This window comes from Chelon labrosus (genome assembly GCF_963514085.1).
Source record: "Chelon labrosus genome assembly, chromosome: 5".
In the NCBI taxonomy this organism is placed as follows: Eukaryota; Metazoa; Chordata; class Actinopteri; order Mugiliformes; family Mugilidae; genus Chelon; species Chelon labrosus.
The window spans coordinates 19,117,554-19,138,159 of NC_140341.1; the positions used below are offsets into that span (position 1 = coordinate 19,117,554).

Here is a 20,606-nt window from a genome sequence, read left to right on the forward strand (position 1 = left end):
ACATTTCCTCTCTATCTTGTCTGTGCCTCTTTGGTATTAATTTTTGAAAGCAAAAATGCCCCAAAATTAAAATTATGAAAAACAATGTCCTGGTAAAACAGGACACAGTACACAGTAGCATTTTGGACCACGTCAAAGTGGAAAGTAAGGTCAAGATAAGATGTACCCCTATTGATCTGCTGCAGGGAAAATTCAAAACATCAGACGACTAGATGAGAATGGAAAGTAAATGTATTATGGTTGGTAATCTATTGATTGTCTGTTAACACAAACACTTACAGTTCATATTTTGTGATCAACACCTGCAGTATCAAAATACCAGCTGTGCACATAGTGTTTTGGGATTTGTGAGAAATATGGGGCAGTATAAGCACTGCACAGGAACGAACCACATGGGACCCCAGGTGTTTCAAAACTTAATCATAAAATAAGCCATGAAAGCCAGTGCTGGTAAAGATGGCTTGTTAAGGATATTCAGCATTGTTTCGACTAAGTATTACCCATTACACATTTGCCAAAACAATGAGAGAACAATAGTGAAAGAACTGCTCTTTGCACGAGTCCACTAATTAAATCTCTCGAAAGGCTAGCAAGTTGGCAGGCAGAGAGCAGGCTACACAGAAGAGCAAAGCCTTCTACCTTAGTGGAGTAAAAACAATACATCCATATGGTCATCAAGAACCCCAGGGCGACCGGGGGAAGGGATAGAGATCATACGACCTGCTGTTCTTTACTCCTGCTCTAGCCTCAGCCAGTCAACATATCCTGGTTTGGTCCTCGGAGGTTGTGCAGGTGAGGCGTGAGAGCAATGCCTCTAAAAACAATTTATTTTGAGGAAGATGCTGAAAATAAAACAGTCTACATCTGTACAAAACTTCTTCCAACCACAAGTGCAACAAAAACAGTGAATTCTGCAGTCCCAGTTTAAGAAACAACTAAATGTTTCTGTTATTTACAGACTTAACATATGAATGCTAGTTTTAGGGAGGTAGTTGAGTCAGTGCTCGTGTCACAATGTCTGTGTACGTCTGTGTTTCCGAAGGTTCTCAGTTAAGTTTGAAAAACAACGTGACCCTGCATACCAGGGAGGAAACACCAGGCATACCCCAGACTGATAAATGATCAGCTGAGTCTTATCCTAAACATGCACACTGAGTGTGAAATTGTCTGAGTGTGAAAAGTACCAGCAATATAATATAATAATGGGAGCTTCACCCTACAGTTTCATCATATTAAGTGAATTAATTTACTGATTTAAATATATAAAAGGAAGGAAGAAGAAACGTGGTTAAAGAGCATGGGGTTATAAAGAATATATATATATGTACAATTAAATGTTTTCGACGTCTATCTAGGGTTTCATTTTGCAGGCTTTAAAATGAAAAGCCTGAAGGCAGTACAAATCTGCTGAACAATCTTCATCCCCACATCCTGTTGTTAGTGCATGTGGTCCGTTTGTGGGAAGATCTGTGGCCAGAAATGGCCTTTACGACCACGTAGTGTTACCAACAGACATAGCCAGAGCAAAACCACATATTTCTCATGCACAAAACCCTTTTTTTATGGACTCCTCCAGACAAGGGTGGACCTTGTGACCATCTCTGATCAGCCTATTGTGTCTATTATACAAACATCAGATTAAATGTGAAAATAGAGGGTGACATGTGAGGAAATGTAATGGAGTCAGTCAGAGCGTCTGGGATGACCCCCTCTATTGGTAGAAAAGACCTCAGGCCAAGTCATTCAGGTCAGGTGAAAACCCCTTTTGCAGCCTTATGTCAAATAATGGATACGTTTGGCTTGAGCACATGTGATGGAGGTCTCACTGAGTGGGAGTGACTGATTAGCCTCTCCACAGCCAAGGGCCGTCAGTCACAGCCAGGCCATGGTAATCACTTAACTGGAGGAGGTTTGATTATTAAAAAAAAAATAAAAATTCACCCCTCAGTTTATTACAGCCTGAATAGTGGGTGGTAACTGAACAACAAGCACTAAAAATGTATCCACCCAGAGGTACATCACCATGGTCCCGGCTGCTTTTTATGATTTACGCTTTCGTTTATGCAACAGTCAGATTTGCTAAAGTTTAAATACTGACAATGCAGGCAACGGGACCAGTTATCCAGCTGGAACTAGAGAGTGTGACTGGAGTCTGACCTGCAAATGCTGGGAGTGTAAAACTGTCTTAAGTGAAGTGAAATATATGAGACATTATGGGATTAACAAATTCATTCATACAGATGAGAGCAATGCTTGTTAAAGGCGAATTTCACTAATGAAATTGATGTGGTCATTGCTTATTCGCCTTTCAGGATGGGGTCTGCTGTGTCAGGGGAGCAGTGGATTAGATACTGGACACAACAACGCAAACAGGCAGACAGGAGGAGGGGGAGTGTAAAATTGATTGAATCCGATGTAGTTTAGCTAAGACGGATGAATAAAAGAAGAGCAGACACGCTGAAATAAAAATGGAACATCTAACAATATCAAACAAAGGTGATTCAATCTTTATCACATCACTCTGGCAGGCGGCATCGCATTAATGTGTAAATATGGCAGATGAGGAATTGAGGCGCAGGATTTATTGAATTACATTACTGATCCCGGAACATCACAGGGACAACTGATCTCCAATTGAAAGCATTACTCACACCTATGTCAACTCTCTCTGCTGTGTTTATGATGAAGGGCCGAAAATATTCTGTGATAATTCAGTGGATTTGATTATGGCTGAGTCACAAACACAGAAACCTTCAGAGAAAGTTATTATGCAATCCAAAACATAGAAAATCTTTAATTATTATGTTTTTTTTAAGCACTGTTTCATACGAATACAAATGCAACAGTAAGCGAGTAAGCAGCCACGTTAGCATCTTTGTGAGGCTGAACTGTGGCACACAGAGTTAAATGCTAAAATTCTCCCTGTGACAAATGTAATTGGGGGATTTTCATCGTGGTCATCATCTTAGCTTGAGAGGGTGCTAACATTAGCTAATTAGCACTACACATAAAGCGTTGCACAGCTGAGCCTGGTAGGAACGCCATTAGATCTGCAGAGATCTGATTAAAAGCACTGGACAAAATGAGTGATGGCAGGTCAAGGGATCAACAGAGTCCTTACTTATCGTGATAATTCATCCAGTGTTTGTTCGGACATTTCACTCTTGGTATTAGCAAAAAAAGGCAGTGTCATTGTTATTTAATGTCTACTGTGTCAAAAAGGGAACATATAAATCAGCAGGGAGGGCTTAAGGGGAAGAAGATTTTAGAGAAGAGATTCTGGCATACTTTCCAGCTATGATGGACCTCTGTGGCTTCAGTGGAGTTGAAGTCCAAGCAACAGGAAGTCACAGTATATCTCACCACAAACATTCCTCCTCAGGCATGCTTGCTCCCCAAATGCATACCATACCTTCCTTGAAACTGAAGCATGAGACCCAGCTCACACTATTCCCATGCTCTCCCACACTGTCAACTTCCTGCTTGTTTATAGAGCTTCATATTACAGTACTCCCACAGTAATATTGCATTCTACTCCCTATCTATTCTTACTTGGAACTTAATTGCTTTAGGAAATCTGGAAACTAATGCCAAGCATGCAAACAACTGCTGACATGACTCGATCATGAAATCCAGGGGAGTTTGGCCACGGTACTGGTATGTTTTTGTTTATTGTTTAGTTCCTCAGAACTTATTTCTCTCAGGGTCCAGAGTATTACTCTTGGTGAGCCCCAGCAGTGACTCACTGCCCATTCAGAGCCTGAGAAAACACCAAAGGTACATTCCTCCACTGTATCTTGAGCTCAGGTCTGATATGGACTCTTGTGGGGAATTCTGCAGTGCTGTTTCATCCCATATGATTCAGCCGTATGAATCACATGTAGCTCACCCCAGATTTACCCCGTAACTGTTATCTCACATATCAGTGAGATTTACCATATATGTTCAGAAATGGCAATGATAACCACAGATGTGTACAAACTACTATTGCTATTATTTTAATCAGTTCACATGAAGAGACAAGGTGTGTATTGGTAAAAGAATATTTTAAATTTAAAAGCATACTGAGAGCCAGCTAACCTGAGTTCTTCTCTTAAACCATTTCAAATCCATGGGGCCCTGACTATAAAGAATCAAATGTTTACCTCTGCTGCCATGTTCTCTTGAACACACTAACGCCAACACAGAGGACCACAGGTTATGAGCAGCTACGTATGGAATAAAAAGATCACTAAGATAAGATGAGGCAAAACCATGAAGGGCTGTGTATGACAGCAATATATTTTATAAATTAACTCTTCAAATCACCAGAAGTTGCAGCTAAACTGGAGTCAAATGTTTGTGCTTCCTCAAACCTGTTAGAAGTTGGTCCACTGCATTCTGTACCTGCCATAAGTGGTATAGGCTATGTTGCCTAAGCCCATTAAACAATAAATTACATGAGGAGCTACAATAATGACCTGATGGTTAGCTTTTGAATGAAAGGTAGATCAGCATTAAAAAATGGAATTTAAACTAAGATTTTAAATTGCTGAATGACGTGGCCCAAAGGGAGCATATAACTGAAAAAGTAGTGGGCCTAAAACTAACCCCTGTGGGACCTCATTTTTAAGAGGTGATGATACAGAGCGGGCATTGCCTGAGACAACTAAGAATGATTGATCACGCGAACAGGCCAGAGGCAGATTAAGAGCAACACCAATTAGGACAGCCTAGTTTTTAATACAATTTAAATGCCTAAGTGCCTATTGCATGCTCTGAGATGTTGGCCTAGCACTGAGCGATTATCACAGTCAACCACAGTTAGTTATCCCAGTTTCTGTGTTTTGGAGCTGTCAAAATCCTAACCAGACAAGAAGAGTCAGGAATCCAATCTCATCTGGGATTATATGAGGAAACAGAAGACACTTAAACAGCTTGAATCTAAAGAAAAACTGTGGCAAGTTCTTCAAGCTGCTCGTGAAATTCGTGGCTGTCCCCTTTAACATCAGCTGTTCCAAATGAACTGTATTTGTGGGAGGCTGGAGTACGCGGGGGCAGGGGTATCTGGATACACCTGCTTCAACCAGAGACAACAAAGAGGTCTTATTCTGGGGATGGTGGGACGGAGGGGATGGTTCAATCTAATTACAGACTCTGGGGAGATGACTTCATTGAGGTGACGCCCAGCCCTAGGGTGAGGGTTTTCTGCGTCTGCTGTCACATTACAGGGGCAGGCCTCTCCAATAATTGTGGGCTGGTCTATACTTCTAATGTGTAGAGTAATTTAAAAGTGGACTGGAGCGCTCAAGTCACATAAAGAGTTTTTAAAACCATATGCTCTAAAGTGAATGTAAACCAATCTTATTTGACAGTGTCTGCGACTACAGTAAAGAGAGATAAGTGGTCTCTCTGGTGTTTGTATTATTCTAATACCTTCCTTTGGACGTCCACTTTTGCTGTAGTGCCTCGGTAATTGGTGCTGCCCTCAGTGCATTAGTCGCTGGGATTTTTTTGTGGTTTGAACATGCATTTTCCACAAGGTCGGGGGCTTCAAAGATGGGATACTGACGAGCTCTCCTCAGGCACTATCACGCTCATAACCAAATTACAAGCCCATGTATGTCGTTCTTCCTCTCATTCCCGGGACAATCAACTGCATCTAACAGTGGCCTAACGATCCGCAGAGCCAGAGCATTTGTCTTATCTGCAGTCCAGATCTGTTGCCATTAGCAATTGCGAGCACCCCCTTTTAATTTTGTTAAAATGGAGACTGATGAAAAAAGAGGCAGGAAATGAGATTAGTGTATAGACAGCCATTACTGCAAAGAGGATGGAATTGACAAAAAAAAAAAAAAAAAAGAGTACAAGCATCTGTGAAAACAATGTGTCTGTGTGTAGCCCTATAAATGCACTGACGGGCAGGCGTTATTAACCCAGATTACCAGGTTTAACTGCTTCGTGTTTACATGTCATGCAGAGATAAACTGTTGCTCACATTACACATTACAACATCAGCCACTTCACTCCCACTCAAGGAATCTCTGCAGCGAAAATGCTATGCACACAAGCAGCAAATGTGTCCCGGAAACAACTTTTTCTTTAAGTGTGTCAACACACTTGGAGGCATAAAACTGCTCCAGATATTGCAATAAAAAGAGGAAAAAGCGGTACGTTGTACTCTTATGCATTGTACTCTTATGTATACTGTACTGCATAGGGTTTACAAATGCTTTTCTAAAACAGTTTGAATACTTTAGTATTACTGCTAATCAGTTCTGAGTACTTTTAAAGTAAACTGTTTCCAACCAGGCTTCAAAATTTAATTTAAATTTCTAATATTGTTATGAAACTACAAAACAAAAGCACATGTAGGACAAGGACAGTTCAGTTCTCATTAAGGTATTAAAGCGCCATCTAGTGTCTTTAAGGCAACATAAAGTTACCACACACAGGTGCAAATCCCATTAGCTGGCTCCCATAATGGCACCAACATCAAAGTCTTATCTCAACATTAAATGTGTGTCACAATGGTTTTTCAGGGGAAATGGAAATAAAAAGAGAGTCCTTTGATAAACATGTCAAGGTCAGCCGGCCTGCAAACATCATTCAAACCATGAATGAAACCATGAAAAGATGCACGGACACAGGGCCCGATGCTAAAGCTGTGAAAAAGCAAACCGTTCCTGAACTGGCTGCTTTGTTATGTCGCCATGTCAAACACAATGGGAATTGTTGTGAACCTACATAATGCATAGTGTGACAGCATGTTGTGAGAACATTACGGCTTCAGTGGTTGGGTTTTCCCCTTAGTCTACACAGTTCTATAATATACACTGTTGCCCATAAAGTTGGAATAAAATATTTTTTCACCTCTTCTCATGAAATGATTGTGACAGTGTGATTTATGTATATGTAAAGGAATAAAAACAGGAATGTGTTGGAAAAGAAAGTTATTCCAACTTTATAGCCAACAGTGTAGTTCATTCTGTATTATTATTATTATTTATTATCCATTTGTACATATTGTATTAGTTCAGCCCGGCTTTAAACTAAAATGAGATATACAGTGCTATTATCTAAGATATCGTGGTTTCATTCTTATTTTTCAAATAAAGATGAAGTGCTTAGGCCAAACAATTGTATCTTGAAAACTACAAAAACTACAAAAACTACAAAGACATGTAAAGATTTAAGAGTAGTTCAATATTTCCAAGTAAACTGCACAGCTGATTGGTATGTATTTCATTTTTTATTATTATTACTATTATTATTATCTATTCGTTTTGAAATCACAGTTTCAGATAGCCATGACTGACTACTAATCTTGTTTTTAAAGAAAATTTAAAACTTCCTGCGGTGAAATTGATAACTCTGGTGGGGATAAATATAAGACATTAACTCAACAGACTTTAGGACCCTTCGGTGGTTGTCTGCTGACGACCACGGAAAATCACATGATATCGACTCAAAGCGGACAGCACGTCGCGAATAATGTTGCAGTCCCATAGTGCAGAGATGCAGGAACAAGGGGTTTCAAGGGTGGGATAACATACATGCAGTTAATTGGTTAGAGATGCATATAATTTAGGTTTCCAAATTACAGCGAGTCGGCGGACATGGCCTCTGCTGTGTTACTCCTGGCTGCAGCCATCCTAGCTGTCAGTGGAAATCCGGTAAGAACGAAACTAAAAGTTTACTTATATTACTTAGTAGTATCTTCTGATCTTTAATTCTCCGTGTGTCTGTTTGTAGGTTTTCTACCACTTGTCAGAAAACTATATTTCAGCCTCACAGAGATTGACACTGTTAATACTGTTCAGTATGCACTGGAGATAAAGAATCATCCAAGTGTGACAAAATGCAAATATCTCCTACACTTTAGCAGCTGCCATGTTTTTTCCTGCAGGTCTCTGGAACAAGATCTTTCTCCATAGATTACAAAAACAACTGTTTCCTGAAAGATGGGAAACCTTTTCAGTACATCTCAGGCAGCATCCACTACTCCAGAATCCCACGGTACTACTGGAAGGACCGGCTGGTGAAGATGTACATGACTGGACTCAATGCAGTCCAAGTGTAAGCTGTTCACATGGTACACTGTAATCCACATGTTGTCACTGCCTCTCTGTAAAGAGCTTCCTGCGTTTACTTCTGTTATTATTTTTTACAGATACGTACCATGGAACTTCCATGAAGCAGTTCAGGGCGTCCAGAACTTCACAGGGGACAGAGATTTGGAGCACTTTTTGGATCTGGCAAACCAGACAGGACTGCTGGTCATCCTGCGTCCAGGGCCGTACATCTGTGCAGAATGGGAAATGGTGAGAAACAAAATGTAACTGGCTGCATCAACTATTGAATTTACATCACAGCCTTAAGTGGAAATATATGGAATATGTAGTGTAGACCAGAAATGACAACCAAAAGTTTAAAAGTGCAGATCTTCCAGCTCCCTCTTAAGAGGTTATGCACTAGCAAGGCCTTGTGAGGTAGTAGATTGGGACAGGACGCACTGAGACGAGACGCTAGAGGTCGTGGAGCAGGTAGTCTCATGGAGACTTCAGATATGACCCTCTAAAGATGGAGAAGAGGAGTGCTACTCAGCAGATGTGAAAGACAGTGTGACAAATTTGCAATGAATTTAATGAATGAATTTGGGACAGATTGGTTCAGAGAATGTGGCCAAACAGATCATTGGACAGATGTAGTGAGACAAAAGTAACCGATCACATGATCATGAAAAATTAGAAACTTAATCTCCACCTGCTTTCATCTCCTGGTTCATATTTTCTGTTCCAGGGTGGATTGCCAGCATGGTTACTGCAAAAACCAAACATCATACTTCGCTCAGCAGACACAGGTAAATCACGCAACTACTGTTTGTGTTTGTGTCTTTTTTTCTAATGCCATTAATATGTTTTCTTCTGCTTCAGATTATTTAGACGCAGTCAGCAGCTGGCTCGCTGTTCTCCTCCCCAAAATGAAACGCTGGCTCTATATCAACGGGGGTAACATCATTACAGTCCAGGTAGAGCAGTGATCGGGCACCTTTAAAGCTGGCACAACAGTATACAGTTATTGGTTTTAATGAGCTGTCTTAACTGCAGGTTGAGAATGAATATGGAAGTTACTACGCGTGTGACTACAACTACATGCGTCATCTGCGGACTCTGTTCCGCTTGTTTCTGGGTGAAGACACCGTCCTGTTCACCACTGATGGAAACACAGACCGAGAAATGACATGCGGGAGTCTGGAAGGACTGTACGCCACATTAGACTTTGGCACAGGTTGGTATTGTGTGATAGTGTGTCAAGGTGATAACCACATCAACATTTTCTTTGTCATGAAGGTTGTAATTTCTGCTGTTCATGGTCTTACCCAGACACCAACATAACTGAAGCCTTCAGACGTCAAAGGCGATTTGAACCTCGAGGACCCCTGGTTTGTTACTTATCAGTTTACAAATCATCATCTTAACATGCAATGATAAAATGAATATATAATTGGAACACATTTATATCATCTCGGCAGGTGAACTCAGAGTTCTACACTGGCTGGTTGGACCACTGGGGAGATCCACATGCCGTGGTTGATGCTCAGAAGGTCAGCAGAGTGCTTGGAGAAATGCTAGCCATGGGGGCCAACGTCAACATGTATGTCTCCCCGCAACTGTCAATCCTTCCAAGTTTTCCTGTACAAATCTGGTCCAATGTCTCCCTGTGTAAGGCTTTAGGTCACAGATTTATCAGTAATTTATATGTCATTCAACATATGTTCAAATAAGAGTAAATTAGGCACTTGACAGGGATACTTGTAATAAGTAAATGTGTTTTCTGATGGTGATCAGATAAGCTATGTCGGTGGGATAAGTATAATACTGGTTGTGGTATTTTAATGGCATTTGTTCAAAGTAAGAAAAATACAAAGTCAAAGTCCTCCTTTATAGGTGGTTTATGCTTCTGCGTTAAGTTGACGCAGAGCCTAGCGCGAAATGTAACTACGCGCCATGACGACGCAGAGCGCAAGGGCTGTGATTGGTCTGCTTCGTAGTAGAGTGTTTCAGCTTTAGTATTTCCGGCTGCTTCTCCATCTCCACAATTTTCAAATTGATTGTTTTGGATCAATAAAGAATCGGTAAGGTTAACTGAGGAGGTTTGGAGATGCAGACATTTCATGCAGAAATTTTTCAGTCGGCATTGTCTAAAGTGAAGCAGGAAGTAGACCAAAAATGAGTCCGGCTGGCAAAAAAGACACAGCGCCGACTAGCGTTTGGGTGGCGTTGTTACAGAGTGAGCCAGACTGACGAGAACACAAATGGCTTTCACTGGCATTGACTATATGCATAGGTTACAATGTCTAGGTCCCGCAGAGGCATAAACTCCGCTTTAAGGTGCATCACTCAGAAACATTTAAAGTGGCAGCAAGAGGTAGATAAATTTCCTTGAAGTAATACAGTCTATTCCTTTTTCTTCTCAGGTACATGTTCGAAGGAGGAACCAACTTTGGCTACTGGAATGGTGAAATCAGCTGTTCCCATTATCAGCATCCCAGTTTTAAGTCTAGATGTTACTTTTTACATAATTTAGTTAGAGACAAAAGTTCAGCTTGCTGCACAGTGGTCTCTTCTGACTCTCTGCTTTTCTCGCAAAGGCGCTGATCATGACACCAGGTTCCGCTCGGTAGTGACGAGTTACGATTACGACGCCCCTCTGACTGAGGCAGGGGACCCCACGGAGAAGCTGCTGGCCATCAGAGATGTCATAGCGCAGGTACAGCTTATTGAACACCCACCCCACTGAGACTGATGTCCTGATTACGATGTGTAATTCATCATCCTTTCTCATCAGTTTGCATATGTTCCCTCCGGTCCCATGCCACCAGCAACTCCCAAGTTTGCCTATGGATATGTGACCCTTAAAAAGGTAATGTCATTTTAGGAAATTGGTACTGATGACTAAAAGAACGCTTTAAAATGTTTCAAATGTGGATCCATTTTTACAGGTTGGCAACATGAGCGATCTGCTGAACGTGCTTTCACCTCTGGGGCCAGTGGAAACTCAGTATCCTCTGACATTTGAAGAGATTAAACAGGTATTATGTCTGAGGACAACAACAGGGGGGGAGGCCAGCATTGTGGTGACGGAAAACCTCTTGAAACGCGGAGAACTTCTAGACTGTTGTGTCTGCAACCTGTTATGTCTATTGTGTTCAGTACTATGGATTCATGCTGTATCGGACCACGCTGCCCCGGGACCTCTCAGAGCCCACGCCACTTATCTCTCCACTGAATGGGGTTCATGACCGTGCATATGTGTCCGTCAATGGGGTAAGGGGCTTACAGTGAACTTTTGTTGTCTAGCCAGTCACATTTCCATGTCAGGGGAAAACATCACAGGTGAAGGCCGAGCTTGCTTGTTTGTGTCGGGTTGTGAAGTTTCAAGTACTAAACCAGTTTTTATTTTAAATGAACACGGACCTGTGTCTGTATGAAAAGGTTTTCCAGGGCCTTTTGGAGAGAGACACAGCTCTGGTGATGAATGTCACTGGACGGCAGGGGGACACGGTGGACATCCTTGTTGAGAACATGGGCAGGGTTAACTTTGGCAGCAAGATCAATGACTACAAGGCAAGTGAACAACGTCAAATTAAATTCTCAGTGCCTAGGGTCTCAAGTACTAGCACCAATAAAAGTACCAGGAACAGTTCTTTATAGAGGTGCTAACAAACACTTACACTGAGATGATGAAATATTAACTGATTACTAAGAAGCATTACTGATGCTTCTTATTTTAAGTTACATCAACAGACTAGTGCTAGCAGTTAACAATGAGTGTATTCCAGGGCTTGTTGAGCAACTTGATCCTGGGTAAAGATGTACTGACTAGCTGGAAGATTTACCCTTTGGACATTGATGGAGCCATTGCTGGTGGATGGCCTCATTCGGGCAGTAAAAAGTCCATCGTTGGCCCTCAAGGAGGACCTCCACCTGGACCAGCCTTCTACATGGGGACCTTGCAACCTAACGGGCTTTCATGGGACACATTTCTCAAACTGCGTGAATGGACAAAGGTAATTTATTTGGAGACTATTTGGAACTAGCACTTACAAACTGTGGCTGTTCCTTCAGAGAAGAATTAAAAGAACTAATTCTTTTTGGATGTTAACATTGTTCCTTTTTCTCTCCTATATCAGGGTCAGATCTGGATTAATGGTGTGAACCTCGGGCGATACTGGCCAGCCAGGGGTCCTCAGCAGACTCTGTATGTGCCTGGACCCCTGCTCAGCACCAGCCAGCCCAACAACATCACAGTGCTGGAGTTGGAAAGAGCCCCGGCCCATTTACGAGTTCTCTTCATGGACCGGCCTCATCTCAACGCCACTGCTGGAAAGTCCTGATAGAACCAAAAACTGTTTGAAGCACCTGTATAAGAATTCATTAACAATAGGAAACAGCTCAGAGGAGCAGTGCTTTGCTCCACGATATTTCTCTAGAATCATCATTCTTGATGATCTCAGCGTTTCATATGCAGCCAAACCTCATCAGACACGAGCTAATGTTACCTGCTTTATCGCAGCCAAATGAGTATCATATGATGATTTTGTCTTAATGTGCACTCATTTCTGGGGGGGAAAAAATGGTAGCAATATATAAACATTATTTTTTATTGCATTTTACATTCTGCATTTCTGCACATAGTGTAAATAAATTGTACATGGATTTCTTTACTTTTTGTATCCATTTGTTTTCGATCATCTTCTATAATAAAGTTGTTCTTGAAATGTGTTGCACTGTTGAAAATGAATCACAGGTGAGAGAAAGTCACATTAGAGCCTCATTCACTTGTATTTTTGATGAGGTAGCTTCTCTTCAAATGAAAACTTCCCACATGGTTGTTAAGTTTTGCCCGGAGGAGCATTTGCTTTTCGATGTGCCTGGACACAGCGAGGCGTGCAGAACGAATAGTCCAGGTATTGAAATGGGATCTTTCCCAGCAGAGAGTCCCCACACAACCAGCACCTCCTGTTGGCAAAGACAAACCCACACAAGAAAATCATGTAAAGTATTGCCTATGATGTAAAATTTACAGTGAAAAGATGGCTTGGGGGGGCACTTACTTGATATTGGAGACGCCTACTCCAGTTGCGGCTACCTGCTGTGCTAACCTCTTCTCAGCTGCCAGAGCTCTCTAAAAACAAAAGGAAAATAATTAACATTCTCACAAATCTTTTTCACAAGGGACAAAATATTAAGCACCTACAATCAAATACGCATTCACTCACCTTTTCACGATCTGTCAGAGATGCAAACTTCTTCTTTTCCTCTGCCTCCATCTCTTGTTTCATCATCATCTCCTTCTGCTCTTTTTCTCGCTGTTTTTTCTGAGCCTTCTGGGCCTTTTTCTTCTCCATTTTTTTGGATTCGAGCTCTGCCGTTAGTGGCCCAGGGATCTTGAGTTGTGTTGAGTAGAGTTGCGTTAATAATTACCCTCACTGCTCTCATTTAACACAATGCATGTCAAAGCTTGACAGCCCACTCTTACCTGTGTCTTGCTGTAGTCATATTTGTCTGGATTCTCACCCATGTATTTACGAAAGACGTTCCTTGTGTCTTTGTCAGAGGCGACAATATACGGGGTCTGCCCTTTGTTATCCCTGCAGCGGAATATTACAGAAATGAGGTCTGGGAATGGCTTTGCTGCCTTCACTACAACTGCTGCCAGTTATCACTTGACTATAATATTCTTTATACCTGCAGGCTGGGTCTGCTCCTGCGTCTAGTAGCAGCCTGACCACTGCCTTTTGTGCAGCTGCCGTGGCAACATGCAGCAAAGTGAACCCTGATGAGTCTATGGGCTTATTTAGGAGAGTTAGAGGACTGAAGACGTCAGAGGGGTTGCTCTCAGGTTGCTCTTGAATCTCCACAGTTCCTCCGGGTAGCTGAAGGAGCGTATGCAGAGCGTCTACATCCCCAACCTTGCAGGCTGTAAAGAGTGCATCCCTCAAGCCATACTCGCCGGACTCATCAACAATGTCTGTAAATAAACAGAAACAGAAATAATGATCATCTTCAGAACAATGCATTACGGAGCTTTGCACCATACCAAGTGTAGAAAGGTATAAGCCCGTACTCACCTTCCAGTTGTTTCTTACTCTGTGCTTTTCTCTTTCTCTTGTTCTTTGACTGCGTCTCTTGAGGGGCGTCTTCAGCTGGCACAGCCTCAGGCAAACCCTCTTCTTGACTGTTTGCTTCTGCATTACTTAATCCTGTCCCTGGATGGATATGGGATTTCATAAATATTGCAGAACTTGTGCGAGAAGCAATAAATAAGCATTTCGGAGGTTTCTGTAGCCCCCTGTGTTGATACACAATACCACACGTACCCTCGTTTTGAGTTTTGGCTTCCTCCTTCTTCCTCCTCCTCCTTCTCTTGTGCCTGGATGGACAGATTTCAAACTCCCTGAGGTCCAGGGTTCCTAATGTCATCTCTACCATCTCCAGCTGGATCTCTCCGCCCTCTTCTTCATCTGAGCTATCGTGGTTTTCTTCTGCTGATGGCAAATTCGCAACTTTTGTTAGTGATCTTAATTTTACTACAATACTTTGCACAGAGCTCACAGCAGGTATTAACACTTCTTAAACGTACCTTTCTCTGCTTCTCTCTCATCTGCGTTTATCTGAGCTTTAGGTTTAACCGTGTTCTTCCATGCCTTCTTAGACGGACTGACCACTGCAGACATGTCTGTGTCTTTCCCTGCAGCAGTGAGATACTTTTAATTATACCCTGGCAAAAATGTGGGGACAACATGCTATTGCTTGAAGCATGTAATTCAACTTACCATACACATGAACGGTAGAAAGGAGATCATGCACCCTCTGTACCTCTCGAAACGTCGCCCTGCGAGTGGCAAAGGGCAGAGTGCGGATCCTGGGATCTTTTTTGTCGAGGGGAGCTGCACGACCGCCAAAAAAGATGGTCTTGTTGTAGCTGGGGGCACGTACAAATATTGCAGATGCCTCTTTCAAGTATTCAGCCCAGGTGATGAGAAGATCCTGAATGTCCTACAAAGAAAAAATTACAGACATGTTGAAGAAACTGTCTTACTGCCTCACCTTATGAATGATGCACTGATAAGAAAAGGAGAAGAAGAGTTCAGAAACAGTCTCTAAAGGTTTTTACTTGCAGGTTTTAGAATCTTTAGAAACAGTATTTAATATTTAAAGTGTTCAACAACAATAAAGTCATCTTCTGGCAGTGTGCATTATTGCTGAAGTTTCACCTTTTTGAAAACGGGAAACCTTTATTCAGAAATCACAGCTGTTTTAATTAAGTCTCACTCTTGGAGGAGGATGGATTCTCAAACAGAAAACCTACTGCAAATAGATAAAGGGCTCAACGGGGTTACAGTATCTGGATTATTACAAGCAACACTTAAAGAAGATGAGCTCGGGAAGCTTACATTGTTTGCACTCTGCAAATAAAAAAGAAGAAGCCACTGCAAAGGGAACATGACGAGGCTGTTAAATGGACTGCGGTCTTGCCTTAACAAGTGCTGCCTCATTGTATCGCCTCAGAGCAGCTCCTGCAGACTTCGGTGCGTGACTGCGGTTCTGAGAATCTCTGAGTCCTTGAGCGGTGCCTCGCTTTGCTCTCACTGTGTAACGGTGGAAAGTCTTGTGCTGAAGGACTTCTTTTCTGTAATTTCAATTCATTAGGCAGATGCTGTCACACCACTGAGCTGGTCGTCCTAATGCAGTTTCAATTCCGGTCGTGAATCTTAAGCGCTGAAAGCAAAAGCGAAAAAACCTGCCTACTTACCCTTCGAATACAGCACCAGCAAAGTGGCCTCCACCTGTCATGAGAATGACCCACACAGTCTTCTTACTTATAGCCTTCAGGGACGATCGTGCATCATGCTCATCATCTGACTGAAAAAGCACGGCAACAGCACACAAAATCATAATCATTTTTTTGTCATACAAGTTACACAACCTGTATTATCCTGTGTCTGCAGAGCCTTACCTTTCTCTGCAGTACGCAGCGGTAGACTGAGAGGTACTCTCCGTCCGAGTTCTGGAAAAACACCTTGCTGGGGAGCCGACCATTAATTAAACGGGTGTCAACAGAGTTCTCGTTATCTGTGCCAGTCGCATTACTGCTTGTCCCCCTGCTGTCGCTATCCGAGTCCTCTTCCTCTGAATCGGACTCTGAGCCAGAGATACTTGACAAGTCTCCTGTAAAGTGACAAGTGAAAATCAACCGGCTGCTGCAATATTATTTTTCATGTTGTTTCACTCAATGCCAGATGTGTATGTAGGGTCCCTCACCTGCTCCAGTCTTCTTCTCAAACTCCTCTGCTGTGAGAGGTGGTAATCCTACTATCTTTTGTCTCAAGTTGAACCGATGCCAGTCAAGCTTGTAGTGTTCCCTCTGTAACATGCAACACCCATTCATGACCTTCCCATCAGCCCTTTTAAATTTCCTTCTCTTTTTTTAACTGAATAGGTTTCAGAGTTGTGTGATCACCTGTTCCTCACGGTTAATAAAAGAGCATTTGCAGGCTGAGCAGACCATCTTGTCTGACACCTCTCTAACCAGGTTGCCCTCCGCTTGGCTGTCATTCTCTGGACTTTTATTATCTTCCAGACCTGTGTGGGTGACATGGAGGACGAGCAAAAAGCGAGTTAAAGACACTGCCTTTAATGCAAATATAAAACAGAAGCTCGTTCATACATACAGTCTGCCGTTGGCTCAGTGTTTACAGCCTCCTTCAGGATGGGGTTCACCTCCCTCAGTCCAAAAACATCAACATTTGAGCACAAGTCAAAGATGGAGCGGCAGTCGGGACGGGCTGCCATTGTACATTTGTTGTTTTATCTCACTGCCTGACAGAAGAACAGTAACAGAGAAAATCTACTATTACTACTACAACAATAAAACACACTAGTCTATTATTGAAAGCTCTGTCACACTCCTCTTTGTCTACTACGTGGTTATTATTAGGAGCTGGTAACTTCCTCTAGACCAGTTTTATACTGTTTGTGTTTTACAAAGCTAACATTATTCTGCTGACGTAAACGTGATCATCTACTCTTTGACCGACACGTGTAGTTTACTATTACAATCCTAACAATACGTTTGTGTCTATCTTTAGTAACATGTACTTAAGAATATTATCATGTATATAAGCTACAATTAACTAATTCATAAATACCAAGCTTACCATAAAAGGGTGTCACAAGAATCCACACCACTATTATAACACGCTTCTTCCTGACCTGGCTACGGAAGCCCAAGAGCGTCAAAAACGCACCGAGAGGCGTTCACAGACCATGTTGCTCGGAGTGTCAACATCGGTGTGCTGTACTGTGTATTTGGTACATTATAGCTCCCCATAATACACTAACGCTTTGTTATCAAGGGAAGTTAAGATTTATGTTATCTCAGATAACTTATCTTTGATATCTAACTTAGATTATTATCTCAGAATTCACACACAAACAAATCAGCTCTTCTTTTTCTGAATGAATGATACTGTGAAGGACCATCAATGTCCACTAGGTGGCCTTCCCATTTGACTAAAGTATGGAGGTGTCAGCACAAAGTTGGCAAACAAAGTATATCAGTGTCAAACAGAAACCAAACTAAAAACTGAACTAAACTGGATTAAACTAAACGCAGGTTTATAGTCACCTTAGCTAAGTAGCTAAATGAGTGTTTTGCCTGGGGAAATGAAATCTCATTTATTAAAGTAAAAATAAAAAGAGAATTTATTTTTTTCCCCATTAAAGCTTTTCTCTGAGAATTCTGAGATACTCTTTTTATTTATAAAAACAATGGCAATTGTTGATAAGTTTTTTGCTTCCGTGCTAGCATGTTAGCCTATAGTCTTAGGCCTATACACGGTGAGTTTGCTAAGACTTTAAACAGGGCATAAAACTACACCTGTGTTCATAAAAGCAGCAATCTAGCCAACTTGAGATAGAGAAAGCAATGGGCAATTACCAATATAACTCCGCAGCGAAGGAGGCGTCTTTCTTAGCTACACCCTGCTCAGGATAAATCTGAATGTAACACTATGTAGATACAAGTGTGAAAAAGTCTAGACTCTCCGGCGCCAGCTGTCCCCAGGTCGACGCGTGGCTCGCCTGTGTGGCTAACAACAAATAACACACACATCATGGCACTAACAACAAGCGTCTTAATAGCAGGCGTAATCACAATACCAGACCCTTTCTCCCTATAATAACACCTTTTTAATAATCATCCTCAACTCATTACACACAAAATTAAAGAAAAGACAAATGATAAGGAAATTAGCAACACAGCACAGGTGGAAACTCAATAAACTAGTTTGTTGTTGTTTTGTCACTCATGAATTCAGGTTTTCTATATATGCTGACATGCAGTATCATCAAATCTGTGAAAGCAGCTGCTTTTTTTTTTATTTTTTTATAAAGGTTAGAAGTCGGAGCATTAACCAGCTGGGTCGTTATCATGCTACATTCAAAGGTTTTTTAATCTAAAAGACCGACATACAATACTAGATAAAAGACAATATTTCAAACGAGACAATCTTCCTTTTTTTTTCTACAGACACCTGTCAGAAGTCCAGTTTTGAAACAATGTTTCTGCTTAGTCCCATTCCAGTTTAAGACGCCTATAAATATGACACACCACAAACACAAACTCACCATGATTTTTGTCCAAAAACGACAACAATGCAAGGACAAGACAATATCCAGCGCTCGCTCGTCTCAAACGGGGACAGCTTCGACATGTGGCATGACTACATGAACCTGAGCAGACTCCTGGAGAGGATGTGTGGCAGGCGTGAGGGGGACCACGGAGCCACCGAGGGGCCAAAGAAGGAAGCAGCAGCCACTTGGAGTTGCATCCAGACCTCATCTCGGGGTAAGGACTCCAAGGGCTCGGCTGAGACCAGTACAGTCAGCAGCCTGTCGGACATCAGCTCCAACGGGACCTCCTCGGACTACTGCCGGTTCTGTAAGCAGAACGGGGAGTCTTCAACGGTGTACCGGTCACACAAGCTCAGAGCAGCGGACGGGAAAGTCACCTGTCCCGTCCTCCGGAACTACATCTGTCCCATCTGTGAAGCCACCGGGGACCACGCTCACACACGCCGCTACTGCCCGCAGTCGCAACAGCATGAGGCTTCCAACAACCTGGCAGGGTTCAAGTTCTGGTAGCTCTGGCGAAAGACGTTTAAAACTGGAAAACACTGTACATAATTCCCATGAAAATGTTTTGGGCATGAGTTCATGTTTAGACATTGACTGTTTCAGCTGTTGCAGGTTTGACTTTCAAACAGAGATGTGAGCATCGTTCTGCTGCTGTATGCTCTGCTCAGAGTTGCCAAACTGTTAAAAAAAATAATAACTTGTTGTTATAAAACTTGTTTACTAAAAGTGTTCTGAATTGGTTTTTTGTGCATGCTACATTATTAAAAATAAATAATTAAAAATATATGGGAAGAGTTAATGGTGTGTGTCATGCTATCAGTGGTTAGTATAAAACCAAATCACTATTTGATAAACAGTTCTAAAAAATGTAAATTTTGTGAATGTTATCCAAAATATAGGCTTATTATATTTCTATATATTTCTATATTTTCTTTCTTATAAACATTTCAAACTGGTTTATACACATTATTCAAATCCTGCAATCTGATATTTTTTTTGGGTTTGCAGATTCAAATTATACAGAGTATTTTCATTAATATCCCATATAATTCAATAATAGTGCTTAATGCTTAGTGCTTAAGTACATTTAGATGTTTTTGTACTAAAATTAAAAGACCTTAATATTACTTCCACAACAGTGAACTTTTGGGGCTAAGTTTCAATCTTACTTTCAAGATGGAGATTTCAGTTTATTCATATTGTGCAGTTAATAAATATTCACGTATGTTTATTGCACCAAACACCACGACAAAGTCCTTGTACATGTGAGCATATATGGCAGTAAACCTGATTCTGATTGGGTTTCCAGGACTTTTAAACTTTTCCTAGTCTGTAATGCACCCATCTGCCTCCAACGTAGCCTAGAGTCAATGGCCCATCAAGGGGAGGGCCTCTGCACCTGCTTCTGAAATTAGTGGCATCCTGCCTTTTGACACCTGACCTATAGGTGAACCTTGAACACGTGCATGAGCATAGCACCGACCTGGATGGATTTAAAAGATCAACCGTGATTAACATGTGTTTCAGAGGGGCTTACTGAACATTTCACTATGGCAGTTGCGGCCCTCCATAGCTGACAGCCACTGTAACAGTGCAGTAACACCACTCATTTCTTTCTTAAACTAACCTAACGTAGAGATTTCATTATTTATTTATATTTTCCTACTACTGAAGCTTGTCTTAATCCTTCTGGATAGTTGTATGCTATACTCGAATAACAGTGTCAACTATAGTGGAGGTATAAGACACCAAGCAAAACTGTTGCAGTAGTGACTCATCTGTCAGACATGAGCATAATTTGAGTGCTTTTCTTCATAAGCTTACCAGTATTTCACAGGCTTTCACTGGCTGACAGTTTTTGACAGTGATTGAGGATATTTAATAAAAAGTGTGGCCCCTTAAATCATCATATACTAGTGC

At 41.7% G+C, this 20,606-nt stretch overlaps 3 protein-coding genes across 5 annotated transcripts; 2 read left to right on the forward strand and 1 right to left on the reverse strand.

Moving 5' to 3' along the window:
• Nucleotides 1–7,466: 7,466 nt before the first annotated feature.
• Nucleotides 7,467–12,396, forward strand: glb1l (galactosidase, beta 1-like). The gene is made up of 16 exons (XM_084544720.1): nt 7,467–7,655; nt 7,889–8,058; nt 8,153–8,303; nt 8,782–8,842; nt 8,916–9,010; nt 9,090–9,270; nt 9,366–9,424; nt 9,515–9,636; nt 10,460–10,500; nt 10,634–10,752; nt 10,831–10,905; nt 10,985–11,074; nt 11,196–11,309; nt 11,478–11,609; nt 11,825–12,052; nt 12,176–12,396. Exons 1-16 carry the CDS (start codon nt 7,599–7,601, stop codon nt 12,377–12,379), a joined length of 1,899 nt encoding a protein of 632 aa, XP_084400846.1. The 5' UTR covers nt 7,467–7,598; the 3' UTR covers nt 12,380–12,396.
• Nucleotides 12,397–12,862: 466 nt separating this feature from the next.
• Nucleotides 12,863–17,344, reverse strand: ankzf1 (ankyrin repeat and zinc finger peptidyl tRNA hydrolase 1). 3 transcript variants are annotated; one of them, XM_084544719.1, is made up of 16 exons: nt 17,207–17,344; nt 16,721–16,868; nt 16,510–16,631; nt 16,311–16,413; nt 16,006–16,217; nt 15,802–15,911; nt 15,525–15,678; nt 14,822–15,044; nt 14,629–14,736; nt 14,366–14,530; nt 14,117–14,254; nt 13,734–14,016; nt 13,525–13,636; nt 13,265–13,432; nt 13,100–13,170; nt 12,863–13,004 (listed from the first exon to the last, which is right to left on the reverse strand). In XM_084544719.1, the coding sequence occupies exons 2-16, from the start codon at nt 16,839–16,841 to the stop codon at nt 12,878–12,880; spliced, it is 2,217 nt and encodes a 738-aa protein (XP_084400845.1). In that variant the 5' UTR covers nt 16,842–16,868; nt 17,207–17,344; the 3' UTR covers nt 12,863–12,877. The 3 variants fall into 3 exon arrangements, with proteins under 3 accessions (XP_084400845.1, XP_084400843.1, XP_084400844.1); XM_084544717.1 differs by having other exon boundaries at nt 14,366–14,533; XM_084544718.1 differs by lacking the exon at nt 17,207–17,344 and having other exon boundaries at nt 14,366–14,533; nt 16,721–17,093.
• Nucleotides 17,345–18,481: 1,137 nt separating this feature from the next.
• LOC311487840 (nanos homolog 2-like) lies at nt 18,482–19,193 on the forward strand (the record flags this gene model as incomplete). Its single annotated transcript, XM_084544234.1, has 1 exon — nt 18,482–19,193. Exon 1 carries the CDS (start codon nt 18,705–18,707, stop codon nt 19,191–19,193), a length of 489 nt encoding a protein of 162 aa, XP_084400360.1. The 5' UTR covers nt 18,482–18,704.
• Between the last annotated feature and the right edge of the window lie 1,413 nt (nt 19,194–20,606).